The sequence below is a fragment of the Sinocyclocheilus anshuiensis genome, unplaced genomic scaffold, assembly GCF_001515605.1.
Source record: "Sinocyclocheilus anshuiensis isolate Anshui unplaced genomic scaffold, SAMN03320099.WGS_v1.1 scaffold2333, whole genome shotgun sequence".
Lineage (NCBI taxonomy): Eukaryota > Metazoa > Chordata > Actinopteri > Cypriniformes > Cyprinidae > Sinocyclocheilus > Sinocyclocheilus anshuiensis.
In genome coordinates, this window is record NW_015551179.1 from 124,616 (window position 1) to 147,106 (window position 22,491).

Below are 22,491 nucleotides of genomic sequence, written 5' to 3' on the forward strand. Positions count from 1 at the left end.
ACAATGCACATTAATATTGGTATTATATAAAGGTGTTATGTAAATGTTCAACCAATGTCAATAGTGTCCCTAGATAAGTTCATGTACACCTAAACCTATAACTGAACACTAAGCCAAAGAATAACATTTTGTACAGCATAATTCCATTCTATACTTGACAGCAGTGGAAACAAGGAACATCGAGGGAAGGTTTTCATGCAATGTAAATTACTTTGAATAAAAGCATCTGCCAAATCCATAAATGAAAGATGATGTAAGATGATGGGGCAGCTGATTTTGGCAGAATGCACATTATAAAAAAATAAAAAAATTAAAAATTATATATATATATATAGATATACTTTTATGTAAAATACATAAAATACACAAAAAATAAAATAAATGAAATATTTAAATAATAATAATACCATTCAAATAAAATAATAAATAACATTTAAATCTACGCTATGTCTCAATTTAATTAACTCAAAATGAACAAACTAAAATGTTAAAAATAAATATATAAATACAAAAATTAAAATTCACAGTCAAAGTCAACGAAATAGTACATCTAAGATAAAAGTATTGCTTATATTACAATATAGGCTATTTGAAAATTGGGACATAGTTGGGATATCGCAATAGCAACAATGACTATAAATTCATATTGAATGATTCTACTCAATTGTAGGTTATGGAGAATAATAATAATAAACACTACTATCAAACGACACAAATAACCGCTTGAAATTTTAGGATCTTGTATTTGTCGTACTTTAGACGTAAACAACATAATAAATGTTATGTTTTTTCCAACATTTGTTCAAACTGTTCCCACACCTTGTCATTACACCAGCCAGTTGGCCTGAAGTGGCTGATCTCAGATCACCGTCCTCGTAACTCCAGCAGCACTCCGAATCAAAGCCAGCCTTGTAAACTGATCCCAGACCAGCGCTTTACTGTTGACCGTTGCCCTTCCCAGAATGCACCTCGCTGCGCAGTGACGACAATAACAAAACAGCAGCAGGAGAAGCAGCATTAGCGGAGCCTTACTCAACCCTGCGAGAAAAAAGCTCGATGACAAAACTCCCATCTTATTACCGCTCCTCATAACCTGCATGTCTTGAAAGATGAAGCACTAGTGAATTTATCCCAACTCGTTCTGGAAGACTTTGTGCGTTTTATGGGAATTAAAAACAAAGGCCCGTGTTTGGAGTGATGAGCTTTAGCCTGTTAGCCCGACAGCTTCAACCTCCAGCTGACAGAAACCTCCACATCTCAGCCAAAAACAACCTATTAATCTGCTTGCATGCAGAGAATGGACTGAAGACAGCTCAGGTAAGACTATCTGATACATTTGAAGCGTTTTATATAGTAGATGTTGAAGTTTAAAATCAAATACCGGCTAATTTGAGGCTGTTTGGGTCTCTAATACGAAATTCTTCCACAAACTATAATTAGATAATGTAAACAAAACCAGGTTAAGGTTGTTGAACTAGGGTTTAGTGGGTTAGATCTCATGTAATGTGATATTGATGAGGGTTTAGCGTCCTGGTGATGGTTTGAGGGAGATTTGGACGTACTGTCACCCTCCCTAAATAATGATCAGCGCCTTTCAAACAACTAAACAAAGACTTGTAGCCTTCAGGAGTCTCCTATTTTGCAGAAATGTTTTAGAAAACAAGCTATTTTAGATCATATTTTGACTTAGAAGATCAAGTTAGGACTGCTTAGCCCAGGGGAAAGCTGTCAATCAATTTCGACACATTATACGTTGTGACAAACAGACTAATATAAATTGTGGTCCACGTTATATTCGATTAAAACAATATTGGTTACCCATGTGGGCCACACAAACCATGTGCTGTTCCTGGTATCCACGCCTTATTCCTTGTATCCATAATAACCTTTGCTACAATGCATCCTGTCAAAGTTTTACACCCGTTCATGGGGAATTAGGGTACAAAGGGTCTCTTAGCGTGTATTGATGGTGTTTACCCACAGGGAACAACATGACTCAGCCTTAATATTCCCATTGTTGGGACACATGGTCATGCTGGCCTGTGTGCCGTTTTACAGAACTAACCACATTATAGAGTACAAACAACCCCAGAGATTTATTCAGTGTTCTTGTCATAATCTGTCTAAGAATGAAGACACTGTGATTAGCCGGTTATCTGGGGGTTTTCCAGCTTGTTATCTACTGAAACAGTCTTGTAGTAGGGCTGTTATGGTTTCTAGGTTATGTGTGCTTGTACAAATGTCTCTAAATGCCTTTTAAAGTGTAACCATTTATTAACCCCATTTAGTTCGAAGTTAATTAAGGCAAGAAACTACAGGCAAAACCATTGTTTTTTTCATGCACTGGTCAGTTTTGTGATTTTGGGCTCTTTTGCTTCCATACCTTCTTTCAGATTAATGGAAAGAAAACATACAAAATACACATTTAGGTGTTTTCTTTTATTATATTTGATCTATTTGCGTCTGTAGATTTAAATTACAATACACATCCTTAAAGGCTGTTTTTTTCAAAATGAGTTTTTTCTCATGTAGTGAGTCAGAAATCAGAAATCTCTACTTACATAACTGAACTTTACAGTTTTATTCCTATTTATTCCTAGTTATATTCTCAAGGTTGTTACAGAGAAGTTTGTTCATATATTATTCACCTGATTTATTTCCTAAAAACATGAGAAAATGTATTTATTTTTTCTGACCATTGACAGTAATTTCTGATTTATGGAGTGATAATAACAATATCAAAAATGCCCTCTGTAAAAACCAACTCTAATATGTAGGGCTGCACGATTAATCGAATGCGATTGTCATGCGCATTTTGTTAAAAAAGCCGGTTCTGTAATCAGCAAGAAATCATCATCACGTGCTTTCAGATGGAGCAGCATTTACTACACATAGCCGTAGTTCACTGACACAGCGATAGGCATTTCCTGGGTTTCTTCTGCGAGGCGTATTTGGAGTTTCAGCGCGAGAGCGCCCTCTGGCCTTTGGATGGAGATTTACTGCTGATCACAGAACCGTGCTTCACTGAAAGATACGCATGACAATCGCAGCTTCTGTCGAATCGCGATCTCGATTCCATTTTGATTTATCGTGCAGCCCTACTAATATTGTCAACAATATGAAACAAGAATATTGAACCTTGGCTTAATTAGATTTCTGTTCTGGAAATGTGTGCAAATTAGTGTATTTAAAATTACACAATGCATCACTTGCATATTTAAACATAACATTACAGAAACTTGTAGTGCAAAATTATTTTTTTATGTGCCCTGAATAATCAGCTGGGGAAAGTATATCCCCTATTCACCTGTGGTGTCTTGCCTTAAACTGTTAATCAAAGCAGAAATCTTCATCATCAGTAGTAAGTTTTGTTGTTACCTTGACTTGAATTAAGTGCATTTCATTTACTTTCGATCAGACAGCCATAATTGACTAGATGAACAAATCAAGCTGGAGGCAGGCTCAGCGGAGAGTTCAACATGAAGTTGTATGTGTTTCAAGTCAACAACGGAAGCACATTGACATTTGACACTGAACTTGCTGTCCAAACGTAAGAGAATTTACTGTTTTTAAGAAAAAGTGAACGTTTAAGGTCTAATTTGTTTCCACCTTATGTGAAGACATTACATTAGGTTGTGCTGTTTTACAGAACATATTGTGTGTGTGTGAATAACTTCTTGACATTGTTTATCATAGTTAATGTATGAGATATCATGAACTGACATGGAACTATAATTTTTGTTTAGTAGTTGTTAATGTTACTTTGTAGTTTCATAATGCATTAACCAATGTAATCATTGCGACCTTTGATGTTAACTTCTAGAAACTAACATTAACAAAAATGGCTAAATAAATATGAACACCTTAGAGTAATGTTTATTTTTGTCTTCAAACATCCTGAAATTAGCTCAATGAGTTTGACTTTAAATTTGTCTGAATTTACATGAGTTTACATACATACATATATTTACATATTCATGAGAAACTGCATTATATTGAATAATATAATATGTAATATATAATATAGGTGATACTTAGAGATGCAACATACTAATTTATTAATTACATTATTCCAGTGTAAATACCGGTATAATCCTATGATGGGTAAGGTGCAAATGTAAATTATTATTATTATATTATATACGTCTTCTTAATTCCTGAAAAGTTTGAATTCCATCAGTCGTTTCTGTATTCTGTTTGTCTGCAGATTTGTTTGTAAATTGAGTCCTGATTTGTTTTACTGGGTTACTAAAATGCGTTGTGCTTTGTGCCCTTTATAGTGTTTTGGACCTTAAACATGCCGTTCAGGCCAAATATAAAATTGCAGTCCAGCACCAGGTGCTGGTGGTCAATGGAGGCGAGTGTATGGTGGCAGAGAGGCGCGTGTGCAGCTACAGTGCCGGAACGGTGAGTAACAAGCAAAATAAAACACCCAAACAGCATTTTTGCTTTTCAACATTTGTTTAGAGAGTAATAATAGTTATTATATATGAATTATATAGCCACATATGTAATCATTGCTGCAAAGTACTTTAGAACTGCTAAAATGTTTGACATGAAAATCGCAAAGAAGCAGTGCATATAATAATTGTATTATTTGAATAGCTTTCTGTGCATTTAAAATGACCCTGAAATATTGAGGCTCTTGAGTAACATGATTACTAAATGGCAATTGAATTTTGTCTCTGGCTGCCTCAGGACACCAACCCGATCTTCTTATTCAACAAAGAGATGATCCTGTCTGACCGAGCTCCAACCATCCCCAAAACGACCTTCTCAATAGAGAATGAGATGGAGCTGAAGGTGGAGGAGTCACTCATGATGCCTGCCGTCTTTCACACCGTCGCCTCCCGCACTCAGCTGGCTGTGGTACAGGGCAACTTCTGTTCTGACCTAATGACCAACCTCTGTCTTCTTAAATTTACTCAGTTTTACACATCTATGCTCATCCACACTGTGTTATATCAATGATTTTTATGTAAGGTTTGAGCGTCATGTACATTTGAGAGCATCAGTGCAAATGCACTCTTGTAAATGACAGAGGCTTAGATGGAAGGGTTTCGTACATTTGTGTGCAAATGACCCTGTGTTATGCCCTTTTTTAGGAAATGTTTGAGGTTGCCAAGAAGCTTTGCTTGTTCTGTGAGCGTCTGGTCCATGATGAACACCTTCAGCACCAGGGATGGGCGGCCATCATGGCTAACCTGGACGATTGCACCCTATCCTATCAAAAACTCCTCATGAAATTCGACACTGCTTATACAAATTACCAACAGTATTTTGAAGACATCAAATTAAAACTCACAAAGTATGTCTTTCTTTCTTTCTTTCTTTCTTTCTTTCTTTCACTGCCATTGAATAGTTTGAGGTCGGTAAGATTTTTAAAAATGTTTTTGAAAGAAGTCTCTTATGCTCACCAGAGCTGCATTTATTTGATCAAACATACAGTAAAAACAGTAATATTATAAAATATTTTTACAATTTAAAAGAACTATTTTCTTCTCGAATATATTTTAAAATGTAATTTATTCCTGTGATGCAAAGCTGAATTTTCAGCATCATTAGTCCAGTCTTCAGAGTCACATGATCCTTCAGAAATCAATTTAATATGCCAATTTGCTGCTCAAGAAACTTTTCTTCTCATTATCAATGTTAAAAATGATTAAATATTGCTTAATATTTTTGTGGAAACCGGGATACATTTTCTTTCAAGATTTTTTTTGTTCATAGAAATTTCAAAAGAACAGCATTTATTTGAAAAAGATGTCTTTTCTTAACATTATAAATGTTTTACTGACACATTTGATCAATTGAATGTGTCTTTGCTGAATAATAAATGAATAAACTGACCCTAAACTTTTGAACGGCCGTGTATTGTGTGAATAGAGATCACTAATATTAATGTTAATTCATCAGGCTTGGCACTGCTGTCTCAGTCATGGCGAAGATTCCACTGCTTGAGTGTTTGACTCGGCAGAGCTACAGAGAAAGCTTGGAGAAGTCCAGCTCCCCTCACTCGAGAACCACAGATGAAGACGAGAATGAGGATGAAGTAGGAGAAACATCCACCCAGTCTGCTATCCTCTGTCCCGCTGACAGCCATAAGAATCGGAAGTCACCCTCGCCGGTCTCTGCTTCAGGGGAAGCGTCGTCCCAGGCGTCCTTCTCTCCTCAGGACAGACTGAAGAGCAGCTGTAGTCTAAAAGCAGCTCTAGAGGAAGAGGAGGAGTCTCCGGAGAGGGGAGCCACACCCTCTTTCAATGTCACGCTCTTGGATTGGATCAACGTTCAGGACAGACCTAACGATGTGGAGTCAGTAGTGAGGAAGTGTTTTGACTCAATCAACAGGGTGAGTAATACGCGAGTCATTGGGAAGGAAATGTTTTGGTTAAAAACATGAATCAGTCTGTAAACCTGTGGCAACCTTTATATTGTTTTGAGCTAGACAGTAATGGGCATTATGATGATGTGACTGTAGAGGTGTGTAACACAGTAGAGATTTTGCTATACTATTAATATCAGATGACATATATTTACACAGCTATTAGTAAGCAGGAATGCTTTAAGTTGCTTATATGACAAAGAGACATAGAGTAATGCTAAAATACAGAGTCTGAGATCAGTAAGACAATAAAAACCTTAAGAGTGTAACGTGATGCAGAATTTAGTTGTGTGAGAAGCAACATCTCAACTATAGCATAATAACATGCTATAAGAAAAGTATAGGATTCAACTGATGTGATGTCATATTTTACAATATCCTCAAATATCCAATCAGATTTAGTGTTTTAAGACTTTTTTTCCCCCAGCTCAAGCACGATTATGTAATGTGACACTGTTTTTGGGCTCAAGTCAGACTTATCATTCATTTGTTATGAATAATCTTCTTATGTTTGGTTTGCCTCCATCAAGTTCCTAATAGAAAGTAAAAAAAAAAAAGGTTAACCTATTTAATTCACTGGATTATCCAAATATAAGCATTACCTAATGGGTATTAAAATATAAACCATGTTTTGTTTCATTTCCATCAAAAATAACCATATACTATGGCTGCAACATCCACTAATGTTTAAAAGTTTGTGGTCAATAGGATTGAAAAAAAATAAATTAATACTTTTAATTAAAGGGTTAGTTCACCCAAAAATGAAAATTCTGTCATTAATTACTCACCCTTGTGAGACCTTTTTACGGGTTTAAGATATTTTTGATGAAATATGAGGGCTCTCTGACCCTCCCATAGACAGCAAGGTAACTACCACGTTCAAGGTCCAGAAAAGTACCAAGATGATCGACAAAGTAGTCCGTGTGACATCAGTGGTTCAACTGTAAAGTTACGAAGCTACGAGAATATTTTTTTGCGCAAAGAAAACAAAAATAACGACTTTATTCCACATTTTCGTCTCTACTGCGTCACTTGTGGACGAGCGTTCACGACAGTATCACGGCGCATCTGGGTCAGCGCCGGCGCCGCCACACGCTTGCTTCATGGTACTGTCGTGAACGCACGTCCAAAGTGACGCAGTAAAGACGAAAATGTGGAATAAAGTCGTTATTTTTGTTTTCTTTGCGCAAAAAGTTATTCTCGTAGCTTCGTAACTTTACAGTTGAACCACTGATGTCACACGGACTACTTTGTCGATCATCTTGGTACTTTTCTGGACCTTGAACGTGGTAGTTACCTTGCTGTCTATGGGAGGGTCAGAGAGCCCTCAGATTTCATCAAAAATATCTTAAATTGTGTTCCGAAGATGAACGAAGGTCTTACGGGTTTGGAACAGTAATTAATGACAGAATTTTCATTTTTGGGTGAACTAACCCTTTAAGTAAATGTGCATTAAATTGATCAAAATAACAGTAAACATATTATAAATACATATATAATTATAATACGTTTCAAATATATAAGGATTTTCAACATCTATAATAATAATAATAATAAATGTTTCTTGAGCAGCAAATCAGCATATAAGAAAGATTTCTGAAGGATCATGTAACATTAACACTGAAGACTGGAGTAATGGTGCTGAAAATTCAGCAAATTTCAGCTCATTCACAGGACACTCCCAATGAACTGTTTTACTGTCCATGATCACTCTAATTTGTTTCTTTCATTCTTTATGCTTCCAGCTCGACCCACGAATTATCCAACCCTTTCTATCTGATTGCCGCGAGACGATTACCAAATTGGATAATCAGAACATGAAGGCCATCAAAGGACTTGAAGACAGATTGTATGCTCTTGACCAAATGATAGCAAGCTGTAAACGGTTGGTCAATGAACAGCAGGAACTTGCTCAGGTAAGCAACTCTCATTTTTATAGTCAGCATAAAACAGCCTAGAGGGGACATATTCTACATTAGTGTATTTAATTTTTTTTCCCCCTATAGTTTATAGCCATTTTCCAACCTTTGTTTTTTGCTACTGTGACTTTAAGATGTGTATACAACCCTCTACATTGCGAGTAAATCACTCGCATATGCGACTAAATCTTACTCTGGGCGACTAAATAATGCGAGTAAACAAAAAAATTTACTAGCCAATGGCGATTATATTGCCAAGGTGTGCGTAGAGGGTTGGTATATATGATTGGTTAACCTCTTCAAATGTAGGTTGCAACACTTACTTTTTGTGGGTTTACTGTGAGGTCTAATAGTTGGCACTACTCCATCCTTCAATAACAGCCTCTATATAAACCTGTATTACATTGAGGCAGATCGACAAAACAATAAACTTCTTCCACACGTTTCTAATGTTTGAATATATTACAAAGCTGTGCAAAACACGAGTTTTTCAGAAAGGTACTTTTCCTCATGTGTTCTCCTTTGCCTTCTACTAGGGATTTCTTGCCAATCAGAAGAGGGCTGAAAACCTGAAGGACACTTCGGTGCTGCCTGACCTGTGTCTGAGTCACGCCAACCAGCTGATGATCATGCTGACCAATCACAGGAAACTACTAGACATCAAGCAGAAGTGTACCACTGCCAAACAGGAGCTCGCCAACAACCTTCAAGTTCGTCTCAAGTAAGAGCAGTGTTTTTCTTCTTCCTTCTTCGTGGACAACACTAAAACTTGGCTTGAACATAAAGTAGTTTGGGCTTTGATTTTGGCTATTTTGAATCCATAGAGCTATGATACATATTTAAGGTGAATTGTAAGCGTTTCCTAACTGCACTGTGGTGTCTCCTCCATCAGATGGTGCTGCTACGTGATGCTTCACGCTGATCAGGATGGAGAGAAGCTGCAGGCTCTCCTGAGGCTGCTGACGGAGCTGCTGGAGCGCGTGCGGGTGGTGGAGGCGCTCAGCACTGTGCCACAGATGTACTGTCTCGCCGTAGTGGAGGTGGTCAGACGCAAAATGTTTATAGGACACTACAGACAAGTAAGATTTAGCTACATTAATTCATATTCTATAGAGATGCAGATGTGACCAGAAGTGATTTGACCAGAGAGAGAGTGAATGATACTTATTTTGTTTTTATAAAATTTCTGCACATTTAATTATTGTTTGTCAAAAAAATATCTGGGCTGGCTGTCTTATTTGTGTTTCAATTTGTTTTAATGTTTTATTTATTTTTTCTTCCAGTGGGCCAATGCTCTTGTGAAAGATGGGAAAAACCTCTATGAGGCAGAAAAAGTAAAAAGGGAATGCTTTGGGAAGCTCTTCAGTAAGTTTATTCTCTTTATTCTTCATATTGTATATGGTTTCTTTTAGTTTGGGTACAAACATGGACACCTGAGTGCCAGATTGCTTTGAAAACACTGCTTTTGTTTGTCTCAGGGAAATCGTTCCTCAGAAACCGGTTGTTTCGAGGACTGGACTCATGGCCACCCTCTTCGTTTTGCGTGAGTCTATGAACGTGTGTTTTTATTTTTCAGAATTCCTACATGGAATTTGAGGATATTTCAGCATTAATGAATCTTTTTTTGTTTTTGTGTTTAGACCCGAAAGCCTCGAAAGTTTGACTTTGAGCTTCCAGATATTTCCCTGAGTGACCTGCAGTATCTCAAGTCCTGTTGTCCTTCCGAGGTTCAGCCTTACCTCAGGTAAATGCCTCTTACCCGGTCACAATGCACACATTTCTACCGTAACTTCTCAATGCAAAACTGCTTTTCTTGTGTTTTTTGAGCCATTAACCTTTATATTATGGCTAAATACCCCTAGATGATGGTCTGTTGCCTGTTTTCTTCATCAGGGTCCCAACACTATGTGACTTTGAGCCTCTTAACCAGCATGTTGCGGTTCTTCATCAGCTGGTTCAGGCTGCGCAGAGTGTGGACGAGATGTCACAAACTATCACAGACCTACTAAATGAACAAAAGGTACTTTGTGTTCACACTTCACAGTCATTTAATTTTTATAACTTGTTGCTAAGTGTTTGAAATATTGGATGTTATAAACCTGTAAAGATGAAATTGGAATTGAAATTCACCTTATCTGTTTTCTAAATTAGTTTTGTTGATCTTAAAGGGGTCATATGATGCTGCTAAAAAGAACATTATTTTGTGTATTTGGTGTAATGAAATGTGTTTATGCGGTTTAAAGTTAAAAAAACACATTATTTTTCACATACTGTACATTATTGTTTCTCCTCTATGCCCTGCCTTTTTGAAACGCGTCGATTTTTACAAAGCTCATCAGTCTGAAAAAGGGGGTCAAGAACGGCGCGCCCGGCGGATCCGACAAATGAGCGGCAACCATATGTGACGGACCCTGGGCTGGATTCCACTTCATCCACGGTGAAAGTTGATGTATTCCCTCAGCGACCAGCACAGATCAGCTCTAGGCATGACGAAGCGGATATCAAGAGCTTGTAACACTCCAAAGAGAAAGGAAAAATTGAAATCGCATCATATGACCCCTTTAATGTGACTAATCCAAGCAATGGCAAGTGATGTATGCAAGATCTGTCATTACTTCCGATACACTGCAGCATAACAGATTTATATAGTCTAGTTTGACTTTTATAGCAATGTAATTTCCCATATGATTTTAACTTGTTGCATTGGCCTTATAGTTTTCCTGTAGCCAGAGTGCTCAAAGATTCACCGCATTAACACCCAGATCTGAAAGCACAACTGAAATCACCTCTACCTCCACCAAAACTTTGTCCACCAAAACTTTGTCCACTCTCAGTTTAAAAGCACCGGACTGCCAACCCCTGGCACTTCCTGGTCACTTGGAGGACCTATCACCTGACAGCATAGATGCCCAGACTTTTGACTTTGAAACCATTGGGCATCCCAATATGGATCCTGTATTACAGCAAGGCTCGTTGGACTTGGACTCGTTGGCAGAAAGTCCTGAGTCGGATTTCATGTCAGCAGTTAATGAGTTTGTTATTGAGGAGAACTTGATGTCACCTAATCCCATAAGTGATCCCACAAGCCCAGAGATGATGGTGGAGTCTCTTTACTCCTCTGTCATTAATGCAATCGATAGCAAGCGTATACAGGACACTACTACACTTGAGAAGGAAAATTCAAAGATTGCAGTACTCAAGCTGTCAGCAGACAGGTACCGTTCTGCTGCGGAAGAGTCCCAGAACAATTTGAGGAAAGTTAAAGAAGACCTTTATCACTTTCGAGGTCTTGTTCTGAAAGAGCAAAGAGACTTTGGATTCGCCCTGAAAACAATGACCATTGAGGTCCGAAACACTCTCAACAGTGTCAGATACTGTCACGAGGAGGAGCTGAGAGAAACGCAACAAACCGCTCTCCAGAATTTAAAGGATGATCATGAAAAGCAGATACAAACTCTCACGGAAGAGCTTGAAGGCAATCGGAAGATTGTTCGAGATGTCCAGAGAGCAATGCTAGAATTGGAGGGGCTCGTGGAGCGCAAGGAGAAGGAAATATCCCAGCTGGAGAGTGAGAGGGAACGCTCTATGCAAGAACTTCAAGATCTTCACAAGCAAACTGTGCAGGACCTTGAGGAGAAGATCTTGAAGCAAAGTGAAGAACTGAAAGCTACATTGCTGTCCAAGGACGAACTCGCTGGGCAGCTGGAGAACCTTCACTTTGAGATCGAGCACGGCCAACAGAAAATCAGACAGGAGATGGAGAAGGCAGAGAAGGTGCACCTTCAGGAACTGGAGGCACAGTTGAAACAACAACATGAAGCAGAGCTGGAATCTCTCAGATTGGAAAAAGAAAGTGCACTTGACAAACTTGTCCAGGAGAACCTGTTGAAGCTAAGAGATCTGGTGGATTCCCATTCTGCTGAACTCAAGGAACGCGAGGGACGCTTGAAAGACTTGGAGGCTCGCATCACAGAACTTGCAGATGCCCGCTGCAAACTGGAAGTGGAGATGGCTCTTAAAGAGGCCGAAATGGAGGACATGGGACTCCAGTACGAGGAGGCCAAAAGTACCCAAGAGGAGGTGTTGAGAGCGGAGCTTGCTACCCAAACAGCCACCTTGCAATCGCAGATCGACATGTTGAACCACCAGCTCCAGCAGAAGAACGAAGACTACGAGGTGGGCCTGGCCGAGCTCCGAGCACTCATGAGGTTGGAGAAGGACCACTGCATCTCTGAACTCGTGGATCGGCATGAAGAGGAGAACACCCTGCTCCGCCAAGAGTTTTCAGCACTCAAGCAGAAGTCGCAGGATGCGGAGAAAGACTGCGAAGAACGAGTCCAGAAGATCCAGCGCGATCTCCAGGATCAGTTTGATGCCTTACAGAGGGAAAAGGAGGATGAGCAGAGGGCTTTCCAGGAGAAAGAGCAAGAGCTTAAGACTGTTATCGGAGACCTGCAGGCAGAAAACTCACTACTATTGGGAAGACTGGAGCGGGAGAGGGTGGAGGCCCTGCAGAGAGCGGAGAAGGAGAAAGAGGAGGCAGTCAAAGCTGCATTACAAGAGGCCTTAAGAGACTTTCAACTCCAAAAAGAGGAGACTGAGACAAGACTGTTAGGACAAATTGAGCTACTTGAAAATCAGCTCAAAGACAGACAATCCACTGACATGTAAGTAAATGCAAGTTTTCTAATCAGACGTTCCCACAAAAATCATTCTAAGATTCAGCTTTAAAGCACATAGCTGTTAAATTATAAATGGTGCTTAATTGCTAGCAATTGGTGTGGCTGTGGAACACAGAAGATATTTTGAAAAATGTTTTAGTTTTTATAATGAAAGTCAATGGAGCCCAATGTTGATTCTTTTGCGTTCCATGGTAAAAAGTTATTCACACAGGTTTGGAATGACGGGAGTAAATAACGACAGAATTTTCATTTTTTGGATAAACTTTCCTTTTAAATATTAACCTAGGTGTTCAGTCCACCATGCCCCTTTTAGGCCTCAGACAGTAGCTATATTTCCATCCAAAGTTGCACATTTTGGCTGGTGGATGAAAAAAATATGCAGTTATCTCTATTTGAAAATATTTAAACAAACAATCAGGGAAGGAGGAATAACAGACATATTAACAATAATTTAACAGTCTGTTGTAAAGAAAGAAAGAAATACACACTTAAAGATATTTTCAATATAATATATTCCTGTAATGGCAAAGTTGAATTTTCAGCATCATTACTCCAGCCTTCAGTGTCACATGATCCTTCAGAAATCATTCTAATATGCTGATTTGATGCTCAAGAAATATTTCTTATTATCAACGTTGAAAACGGTTGATAACTGTGATACCTTTTTTTGGATTCTTTGATGAATAAAAAGTTAAAAAGAACAGTATTAATATGAAAGAATTATTTTGTACCAGTCTTTACTGTTACTGCTTTACTGCTATTTAACGCCTTCCTTACTGAAAAATATTAATTTATTTGAAAAAGAAAATCTTTTTGACACCAAACTGGTGAATTTTTGGATGAGCTCTTTTGACTTGGGCAAGCGCCCAGAACTTTAACAATCCCATAGCAAACACCCACAACATCTTAGTATTGTTTCAGGGAGTTTTGCAAAATCGAGTACTCCTCACATTTTGTTTAAAAAAATGTAAAAAAAATAATGTTTTTAATGTGGTTTTGTTATTTCTGTTGGTTTGTTTGATAATAACCCCAGTTTCTTGATGATTTAGTCATGAAAAACTCAATAAATCTTGCACTTTTGTGTGAGAGAAGCATCTGATGAGGACACAAATGAAATTACACTGAAAAAATGACGCTCTAGTCCATTAAAATGAAAGCTTCTACCTCTAACTTTACTGTTAATTAAAAACCGAAAACACAGACAAGCTACATGCATTCACTTACTCTTTCTGATTTCATTCACACTTGTGCATAATTAGCACATCAAAAAGAACCAACAAAAACTGTGAACCGTTTCATTAAAACATTTCTTAAGTAGAAATTAGCAAGAAATGTGATAACCCTGTTACATGTGCCTGTAAAATAGGGATTAATTAAAAACAGAAAACAGAATTGATCCCAATAAATTGGAGGTTTTTGAATATTTTTTTATTTATTCTGTTGACTATTTTAACACTTCAGAAAAACTGGTTTTTGCCAAGTGGTTAAAACTCTAAGCTAGTAATAAAAGGCTGCAGGTTCAAACCCTGCAAGAAGCAAACAATGAACACCTATAGAGCTCTAGAAAGAGACTAAATTGTTGCTGTTTACTTCATTAACACATGTTCCTGTCTTATATTCAATAATTAATCATTGCACAACATGCAAAAAAGGTTCTTCAGAATCTAACAACTTGCTCAGCTTATGAATTAGCATTGTGTTTTAGAAGGAATCATCAGCTAAATGACTGCTCAGAAGTAATTAATGCAAAGTCAGGTTGATCTCCAGTATGGTGAGGTCAATTCTCACACCTGCTTCTGTGTTTCAGAGTGGGACCTACTGTAGAAAAGACGGAGACTGGTATGGAAACCAGTGCTGCATTGTCACTGGACAGTGGCCAGTGGACCGAGGAAAGGGTATCGCTCCTGGCCAAACTAGAGCTCCTGGAACGCACAAAGAACGAGGAGATGCAGAACCTGAAGACCTCGCTCATTGCTGAGCAGCAGGTTAGCAATATAAAGAATCTGGACTACAAGTAGTGAATAAAGCTGATGTTTTTTTGCCACTGCAATTCAAAAGTTGGCATCTTACATTCTGTACATGTCTTTTTATACTTATATTAAAAATTCAATTAAATGTTGTTGTGGATTTAAATGTCACCAAGGTAAGATATCTAACCAGCTGACATTATATTAAATGGCTGACTAAATTAATGGCTGACATTAATAATAATACAACACTGGATGAGGAGTTAAAATTAAACAGTATTTGTTTGCATTGTGTGCCATTATTTTCCAGCAAAAGTGTGTATTCAATATAGCTATCATGGACTTGCATAATTCAAATTAATTGAATTTGCATAGCAGCTGTATATTTTCCAGCTATTATTAAAATGTAAGAACCTAGTCATTTGTTTGCAAAGAAAATTAATGAAAAATATTATAATTTGTAGCTGAACTTTTTTTTTGATAAAAAATGGTCAGGACAAGTAAAAAAAAAAATTTAACTTAAAAAAAAAAATAAATAAAAATAAAAATATGGCCGATGTAAAACTGTTGAGGGGATATTGATATCTAAAATATTGTTGCCATGGCAACGTGTCAAACTTGAATATTCTTTTCCGGTGATTTTGAGGTAGATAACATGCTTCGAATTTCATGAAACTCAACACACATATCAGTATTAATTAAATATCTGAACTGGCTGAAAATGTAGGTATTGTAACATTTTTGATCTAAAAACCTATTAAAATGTCTTTAATGTATTATAAATGTACCCTAAAATTTATTGTTTTAATGTACTGTTCACTTCTAGACAAACTTCAATACTGTTCTGACCCGGGAGAAACTAAAGAAAGAACAAATCATCAGTGATCTCACCGAGAAGCTCAAAAACTTGGCACAGCAACAAGAGAAAAAATTCATATAATTTTAATACATTGTCACTTGTTTTCCAAACATCTGTACTGCACCGAAACGGTCAGTCCGATCAATAAATGTTAAAAAAGGACCACTCATGATCATTGTGCTGTGTTTTGTTGTTTTCCTGAAGGCCTGATCGAAACGCTCTCTGAGGACCGTGCCTCCATCCTTCAGGAGAAGAAGCAGATGGAGGAGGAACTCAACTGTCTGCGAAGCACCGTCCTCGTATCTTCATCCTTCTTTCCTCCCAATCCCATCCCAGTCGTAACGGAAGCTCACGGTGCCTGTGGCCCCGCCCATGTGAAAGTCCTCTCGCTGTCCACCCCTGATCCAGAGAGATTGGCGTCTGTGGCTGCGTTCAAGGACGAGGAGTGGGTGGAGTCAGCCGTGGAGGCCAGCATGATGACAGTGCAGTAAGCATCTGGGCTGAAGTTCACTTGTGACACACTCATACTAGAGCTAAATGAATAAACCCTGAAAAACTGAACTGGCTCAGTTTAGTCAAAAGCACGCTGAGTGAATGTCTTTGACATTATCCACAAGGTGGTTTGAAATTATTCATTTTATTCTAGCAATACAACAACCTGTTGTTGGCATATGTTCTCACTCTACAGCATTCATTTCTGTAAAATAATAAACCTGCACAGCCAGCTTCGGTGCTAAAATACTGCACTACTATAGCTGAATGAGCTGTACGAATACACTTGATTTCACATGCTCTTGTAGCAACAAAATCAAAGTTTTGGAGGGATGAGGTTTTTCTTAAAAAGTTTTGGAATAGTTACATAGAAGGTGATTTTTGTTTCATTCCCAAAATACACACATTTACATGTCAAAAATTTTTTTTATTTTCCTCATTACATTTTTTTTTCTGAAATATCTTGTTATGAGAGAAATAAAACATAATTTTGTTAGATCAGAACATAATTGTGCTAGATTTGATAATTTCATAAGTTTTATAGTTTGTAGTCTTTGAACAGAATTAATGCTTTAATGTTTTTATAGTCAAAATTCTACAAAGTTATTATAGATTTAGAGATGTTTATTTACAGACAGACTTATTTGAAAAACAAATTATGTATTATCTAATTATAATATTAAAACATTTTAATACTACTACTACTACTACTACTACTAATAATAATAACAACAAAATGAAGTTCATATGTTTTTAAGTTTTGAACAAAATTAGTTGTTAGGTATTAGTTATATATTATTAATATACTTTTTGTAGTCAATCTACTAATTTATTCTAGATTTATAAATGTATATCTACAGACAGACTTATTTTTTAAAAATGTATATTATATAATTATTATATTAAAACATTTTAATAATAATAATAATAACAACAACAGTGGAGTTAATAGGTTATATAGTTTGTAGTTTTTGAACAAAATTAGTAATTTATATGCTTTTTGTAGGCAAAAATCTACAAATGTATTCTAGATTTATAGATGTATATCTAAAGACAGACTTATTTTAAAATTTATTTATTATATAATTATTGTTTTAAAATATTTTTAATAATAATTACAGAGTGGAGTTAATAATTTTTTTCTAGTTTGTAGTTTATAATAGAATTAGTGATTTATATGATTCTTGTAGTCAAAGTCTACAAATTTATCATTAACACACACACACACATATATGTATAATTTTATTATTATAATTTTTTTTTTTAATGTCTAGCAGAATGTCAGCAGTTGTTAGAATTTTTTTATACTTGTTGTTTAAAAGTATGTAAGGAGGATTAATTTGTGGAGAGGTAAGACGATATTTTGTAGACCTTGTATCTTTAAAGGAGCTGAATGAATGTATTTGAGGCAGGAAAGCAGAGTAGATCAGGTAGAAGAAGAAAGATGTGAGTCAAGCCCATGTTGTAGGTGAGGAGACTCAGTTCCCTGCTCTGTATTATTATTGGCTTTTAGAAAATTGTTCCTTTTTAAAGCTTTGCTGAATTAGTGAACTGTGTAGTTTGTGACATTTATTTTGTGTATTTTGATTCAGTGACAACCCTATGCTGTCTGAAGAGAAACAGCGCATACTGATTTTGGAAAGGGTAATTCACTTTCACATATATATACTTTTATATATAATTTTATTGACAAAATCATTGCATTTCTTAGAAATATTTTCATATGCAATTATTTGTTATTGTGTTTCAGACTTTACATATGAAGGAGGAAGAGAACAAAAGACTTAGTCAAAGATTGGTAAATATATTTTAGTTCATTTATATGTGAATGTGTGTGTGGTTATAGTCTTGGCTCTTATATTTCATCTAAATGTGTTAATTGTATGAGAACGTCGTTTAACATCGTTTAAATTGATCATCTGTATTCGTGCCATTTGTTCTTGATCTCGGTTGATAATTGACCACTTGAACGGTCAATTAAAAGCAGTAATTAGTGATGGTAAATAGAGCAATACACTCAATTAATGCAGGTCAGCGATTGACACAGGAACGTTAAAGGCATTCATGTCATTTTGGGGAAAAAAAATACTTGTAATATATTTCTTTCATATTATGGTTTTTTATATCTATAAGCAAAATGCTGTAGATATTCTGTCTTCACTGTACAGTTCATATACATTACATTGCACATTATCAGCAGTTAATTAAAACATGAGGCTCTTTGATATAATTTAATTACATTTCCCCTGGGACTGTTTCTGCAAATAGGTTTAATCTCTTTAGCAAAATTACAATCGCTGTCTTATTGGCCGCGAGACGCGTCTTATGAGACACGTAACCCACACTTTAAGAGTCCTGACAGCTCGGGGCGGATTCACAAGATGAATTTAGTCTGAAAAACAGCTCTGAAATGTGCCTGGGTAATTGAGCTAGGACTGAATTTCAGCTCGTTTGCAAACGAACCTGACATGAAACAACTACAGACGTGTTTAAATCCCATATTTCATATCTATGTATGTAACAATGTATTTTAGATACTCATTGTTCTTTGTCCCTATTGTGTGTTCTATGCATTTACTACCAATGCATGCTATTTAAGAAACTGTTCTACTCCTTACCACTAGATGGCACACATACATTTGTTTAGGTACAAACTCCGTCCTACAAGCACTGAAATGGCAGGAGATTAATCAATGTTGCATTTAACCAAAACTGATGTGTTGCACTACAATGTATGTGGGTTTTATTTGATAACGGTTGCAGAGAGTGTACGCAAGCAACATAACAAACATTTACTAGTGTAAATATCACTAGAATCATCGAACAATTTGTTTTACAGATGTCACAGAGTATGTCGTCCGTCTCGTCACGGCACTCGGAGAAAATCGCCATTCGAGAGTAAGTATTCTTGGATGTTAGTGTTAATGATTTGAGCTGCCGTTTCAGCCCTGCATTTGAAAACCCCTTCTTTTGTAGTTTTCAGGTGGGCGACTTGGTTCTCATAATCCTGGACGAGAGGCACGATAATTACGTTCTCTTCACTGTTGGTCCCACCCTTTATTTCCTGCACTCAGAGTCCCTCACTTCACTGGACCTCAAACCAGGTCAGTCACACACATGACCGGAATACTTATTAAAGGGACAGATTAATTCAATATATTAAGCTTTGCATATGTGAAACAATTTTGCTCCAACAAGATGGATTTGCATATTTTTTCGTTGCTCTTTCCCAAGAACATGTTTACTTATTTTAATTGTTCTTATTTTTTAATTGTATATATTAATGTATCAATGCATTTATAAATTAAAATGTTTTTTTAATGTTCTAGATAAAAAAATTATGATACAGATAATGCGTTTTACTCCTGATAAAGTGTTTTGTAGTTTTATTTTACATAAAGCATGGTTTTATTGTAAATTTGCTTTTATTTATTGTATATCAATAATGCTTTTTTTTTTTAGCAACAGGAGAAACAAGACGGCCGTGGGTTCTAGGAAAAGTCATGGAGAAGGAATATTGCCAAGCCAAAAAGGTAACCGTTATTATTCTATTATTTCTGCGAATGCTCTGAATGGAGTGTTTTTGTATAATTATATTTCAGTAAATAATTTTGATGGTATTATTGCACTCTCATTATATAACATCCTTGATGACAAAACACTAGCTCATTTTTCATGACATTGTCTGATCTATTTTTTGTTAACATTGGTTATATTTGAGATGCATATATTAAAATATATACTCAGTTCCTTTGCTAAACTTTCTAATTAAGCTCATCAGGAAGATAACATTGAATTACAATTATGGATTTAATTGTTTTGCATCTTAAAGTTAATTTGAGCAGAAAAGTGTGTTTTCATAATCAGCTGCTAATCATTACTGCAGGTACTTATATTAAATTATCTATTTTATTAAATTATTTTTATGTGATATTCTATTACATATTTTGAATGCGTTTCTTTTGTTATTATCTGTCTCCAGGCCCAAAACCGGTTCAAAGTTCCTCTCGGCACTAATGGCAACGTGTCAAACTTGAATATTCTTTTCCGGTGATTTTGAGGTAGATAACATGCTTCGAATTTCATGAAACTCAACACACATATCAGTATTAATTAAATATCTGAACTGGCTGAAAATGTAGGTATTGTAACATTTTTGATCTAAAAACCTATTAAAATGTCTTTAATGTATTATAAATGTACCCTAAAATTTATTGTTTTAATGTACTGTTCACTTCTAGACAAACTTCAATACTGTTCTGACCCGGGAGAAACTAAAGAAAGAACAAATCATCAGTGATCTCACCGAGAAGCTCAAAAACTTGGCACAGCAACAAGAGAAAGATAAAGGTATATAACCGTTATTATTCTATTATTTCTGCGAATGCTCTGAATGGAGTGTTTTTGTATAATTATATTTCAGTAAATAATTTTGATGGTATTATTGCACTCTCATTATATAACATCCTTGATGACAAAACACTAGCTCATTTTTCATGACATTGTCTGATCTATTTTTTGTTAACATTGGTTATATTTGAGATGCATATATTAAAATATATACTCAGTTCCTTTGCTAAACTTTCTAATTAAGCTCATCAGGAAGATAACATTGAATTACAATTATGGATTTAATTGTTTTGCATCTTAAAGTTAATTTGAGCAGAAAAGTGTGTTTTCATAATCAGCTGCTAATCATTACTGCAGGTACTTATATTAAATTATCTATTTTATTAAATTATTTTTATGTGATATTCTATTACATATTTTGAATGCGTTTCTTTTGTTATTATCTGTCTCCAGGCCCAAAACCGGTTCAAAGTTCCTCTCGGCACTAAATTCTACAGAGTAAAGGCCGTACCATGGAACAAGAAAGTGTAATCATGTACAAATTGATCATATTGTAATGAGCTCAGTATGTTTTTATTGCTTTTTTTAAGCAAACTCGCTCATCCTTGGTGGATTTATCGACATCAGAAGACAAAATAATTTTTCCCCTTTTTTTTTAAATTTATTTATTTTTTTTTACCTCTTGCAAACCATTTTAGCAAATTTTTTTTTAGCAAAACCAGAGGATTTGTAAATGTGGACCAAATGATTCTAACTTTATCGGGGCATTGCCTCCATGTGCGATGGCTCTGAAGCCGTCACAACAAGTCTGTAAAAATGGACAAAATGTATTTGGATGTTACATATTAGTTCATCATTAATATTATGGTCGGGTTAGGGGGGAAGCACTATCATGATCAGCTTACTTATTTCAGAAGGTTATGAAAATATAAATTTATTGTAAATGTTACCAGAGGAATGGTCATGGCATGCATATAGATAATATTTTCTTTAATTTACTTGTCTGGATATGCATTGTAGTCGGAGGTATCAGTAAAAACCTGCTGATTGTTACTCGCATCACAGTACAACCCGTCTGTTTATTATGACGTACATTTGGACGGCTGCCGCAGAGGACTCGCAATCCTTCAGAAGCACTTTCGGGAAAAAAATACGATGCTTTTGTCGATTCAAAAGTGAGGTTTGTGCTGTTGAAAACAAGCGTCAGAAGAAAAGCAGCACATATCTTCCCTCTGTTGTAGGATGTTGAAATATAGAAAGTAATATTTCATGTTTGTGAATGTGTGTCTTTATTGAATTTAACGACAACATTGTATATTATTCATCTGATCACACAGTAACAAAAAAGGACTGTATTGTAAAAGAATTTAGAGTTTTCAAAACAATAAAGGTTTGATCCCAAACTCCTCACGGTGGATTGCATTACCCGCAGCGTCCGTTCCGAGAACTTTATTTCATACGCCGTGGTGAGAATATTGCGAATGTATTGCAATAGTTTTCTTTGTATTATTTATTTTTTATTTGCCATACCTTTGGGAAACAGATGCATCTTCAATACATTTAAAGGCTATTTTTGTTGAATCAAAGTACAATGAAGCTTTGGTCTTGATGCTTGAAGATGTTTCCCATTAACATCTGTTGTGTTCGCTTCCAGTTGCACGTCATTTTAAAGCGCTTTTTAAATGGAAAATATACTTTAAAAGGGTTTTTCTCATTGAAAGATTTTAGACCCCAAAATATGCCCCCCCACCCCCCGATTCCGTCTCTCCTCCTATGCAAATGCGCGCACCGCTATGATTGTAAGTACTTGTTTACATAAGTTTTGCAATCATCGCCTATT

The 22,491-nt window shown here is 36.2% G+C and overlaps 1 protein-coding gene across 2 annotated transcripts; it reads left to right on the top strand.

Moving 5' to 3' along the window:
• Window positions 1–992: 992 nt before the first annotated feature.
• Window positions 993–22,076, top strand: rb1cc1 (RB1-inducible coiled-coil 1). Of its 2 annotated transcripts, none has more exons than XM_016453564.1 (23): window positions 993–1,317; window positions 3,419–3,550; window positions 4,281–4,407; window positions 4,699–4,869; window positions 5,106–5,308; window positions 5,917–6,349; window positions 8,128–8,298; window positions 8,838–9,022; window positions 9,194–9,380; window positions 9,585–9,666; window positions 9,780–9,844; window positions 9,942–10,045; window positions 10,195–10,321; window positions 11,017–12,968; window positions 14,791–14,968; window positions 15,777–15,880; window positions 16,009–16,296; window positions 17,894–17,945; window positions 18,052–18,099; window positions 19,141–19,199; window positions 19,278–19,405; window positions 19,764–19,834; window positions 21,105–22,076. In XM_016453564.1, exons 2-23 carry the CDS (start codon window positions 3,480–3,482, stop codon window positions 21,180–21,182), a joined length of 4,884 nt encoding a protein of 1,627 aa, XP_016309050.1. In that variant the 5' UTR covers window positions 993–1,317; window positions 3,419–3,479; the 3' UTR covers window positions 21,183–22,076. The 2 variants fall into 2 exon arrangements, with proteins under 2 accessions (XP_016309050.1, XP_016309051.1); XM_016453565.1 differs by having other exon boundaries at window positions 19,770–19,834.
• Window positions 22,077–22,491: the final 415 nt, after the last annotated feature.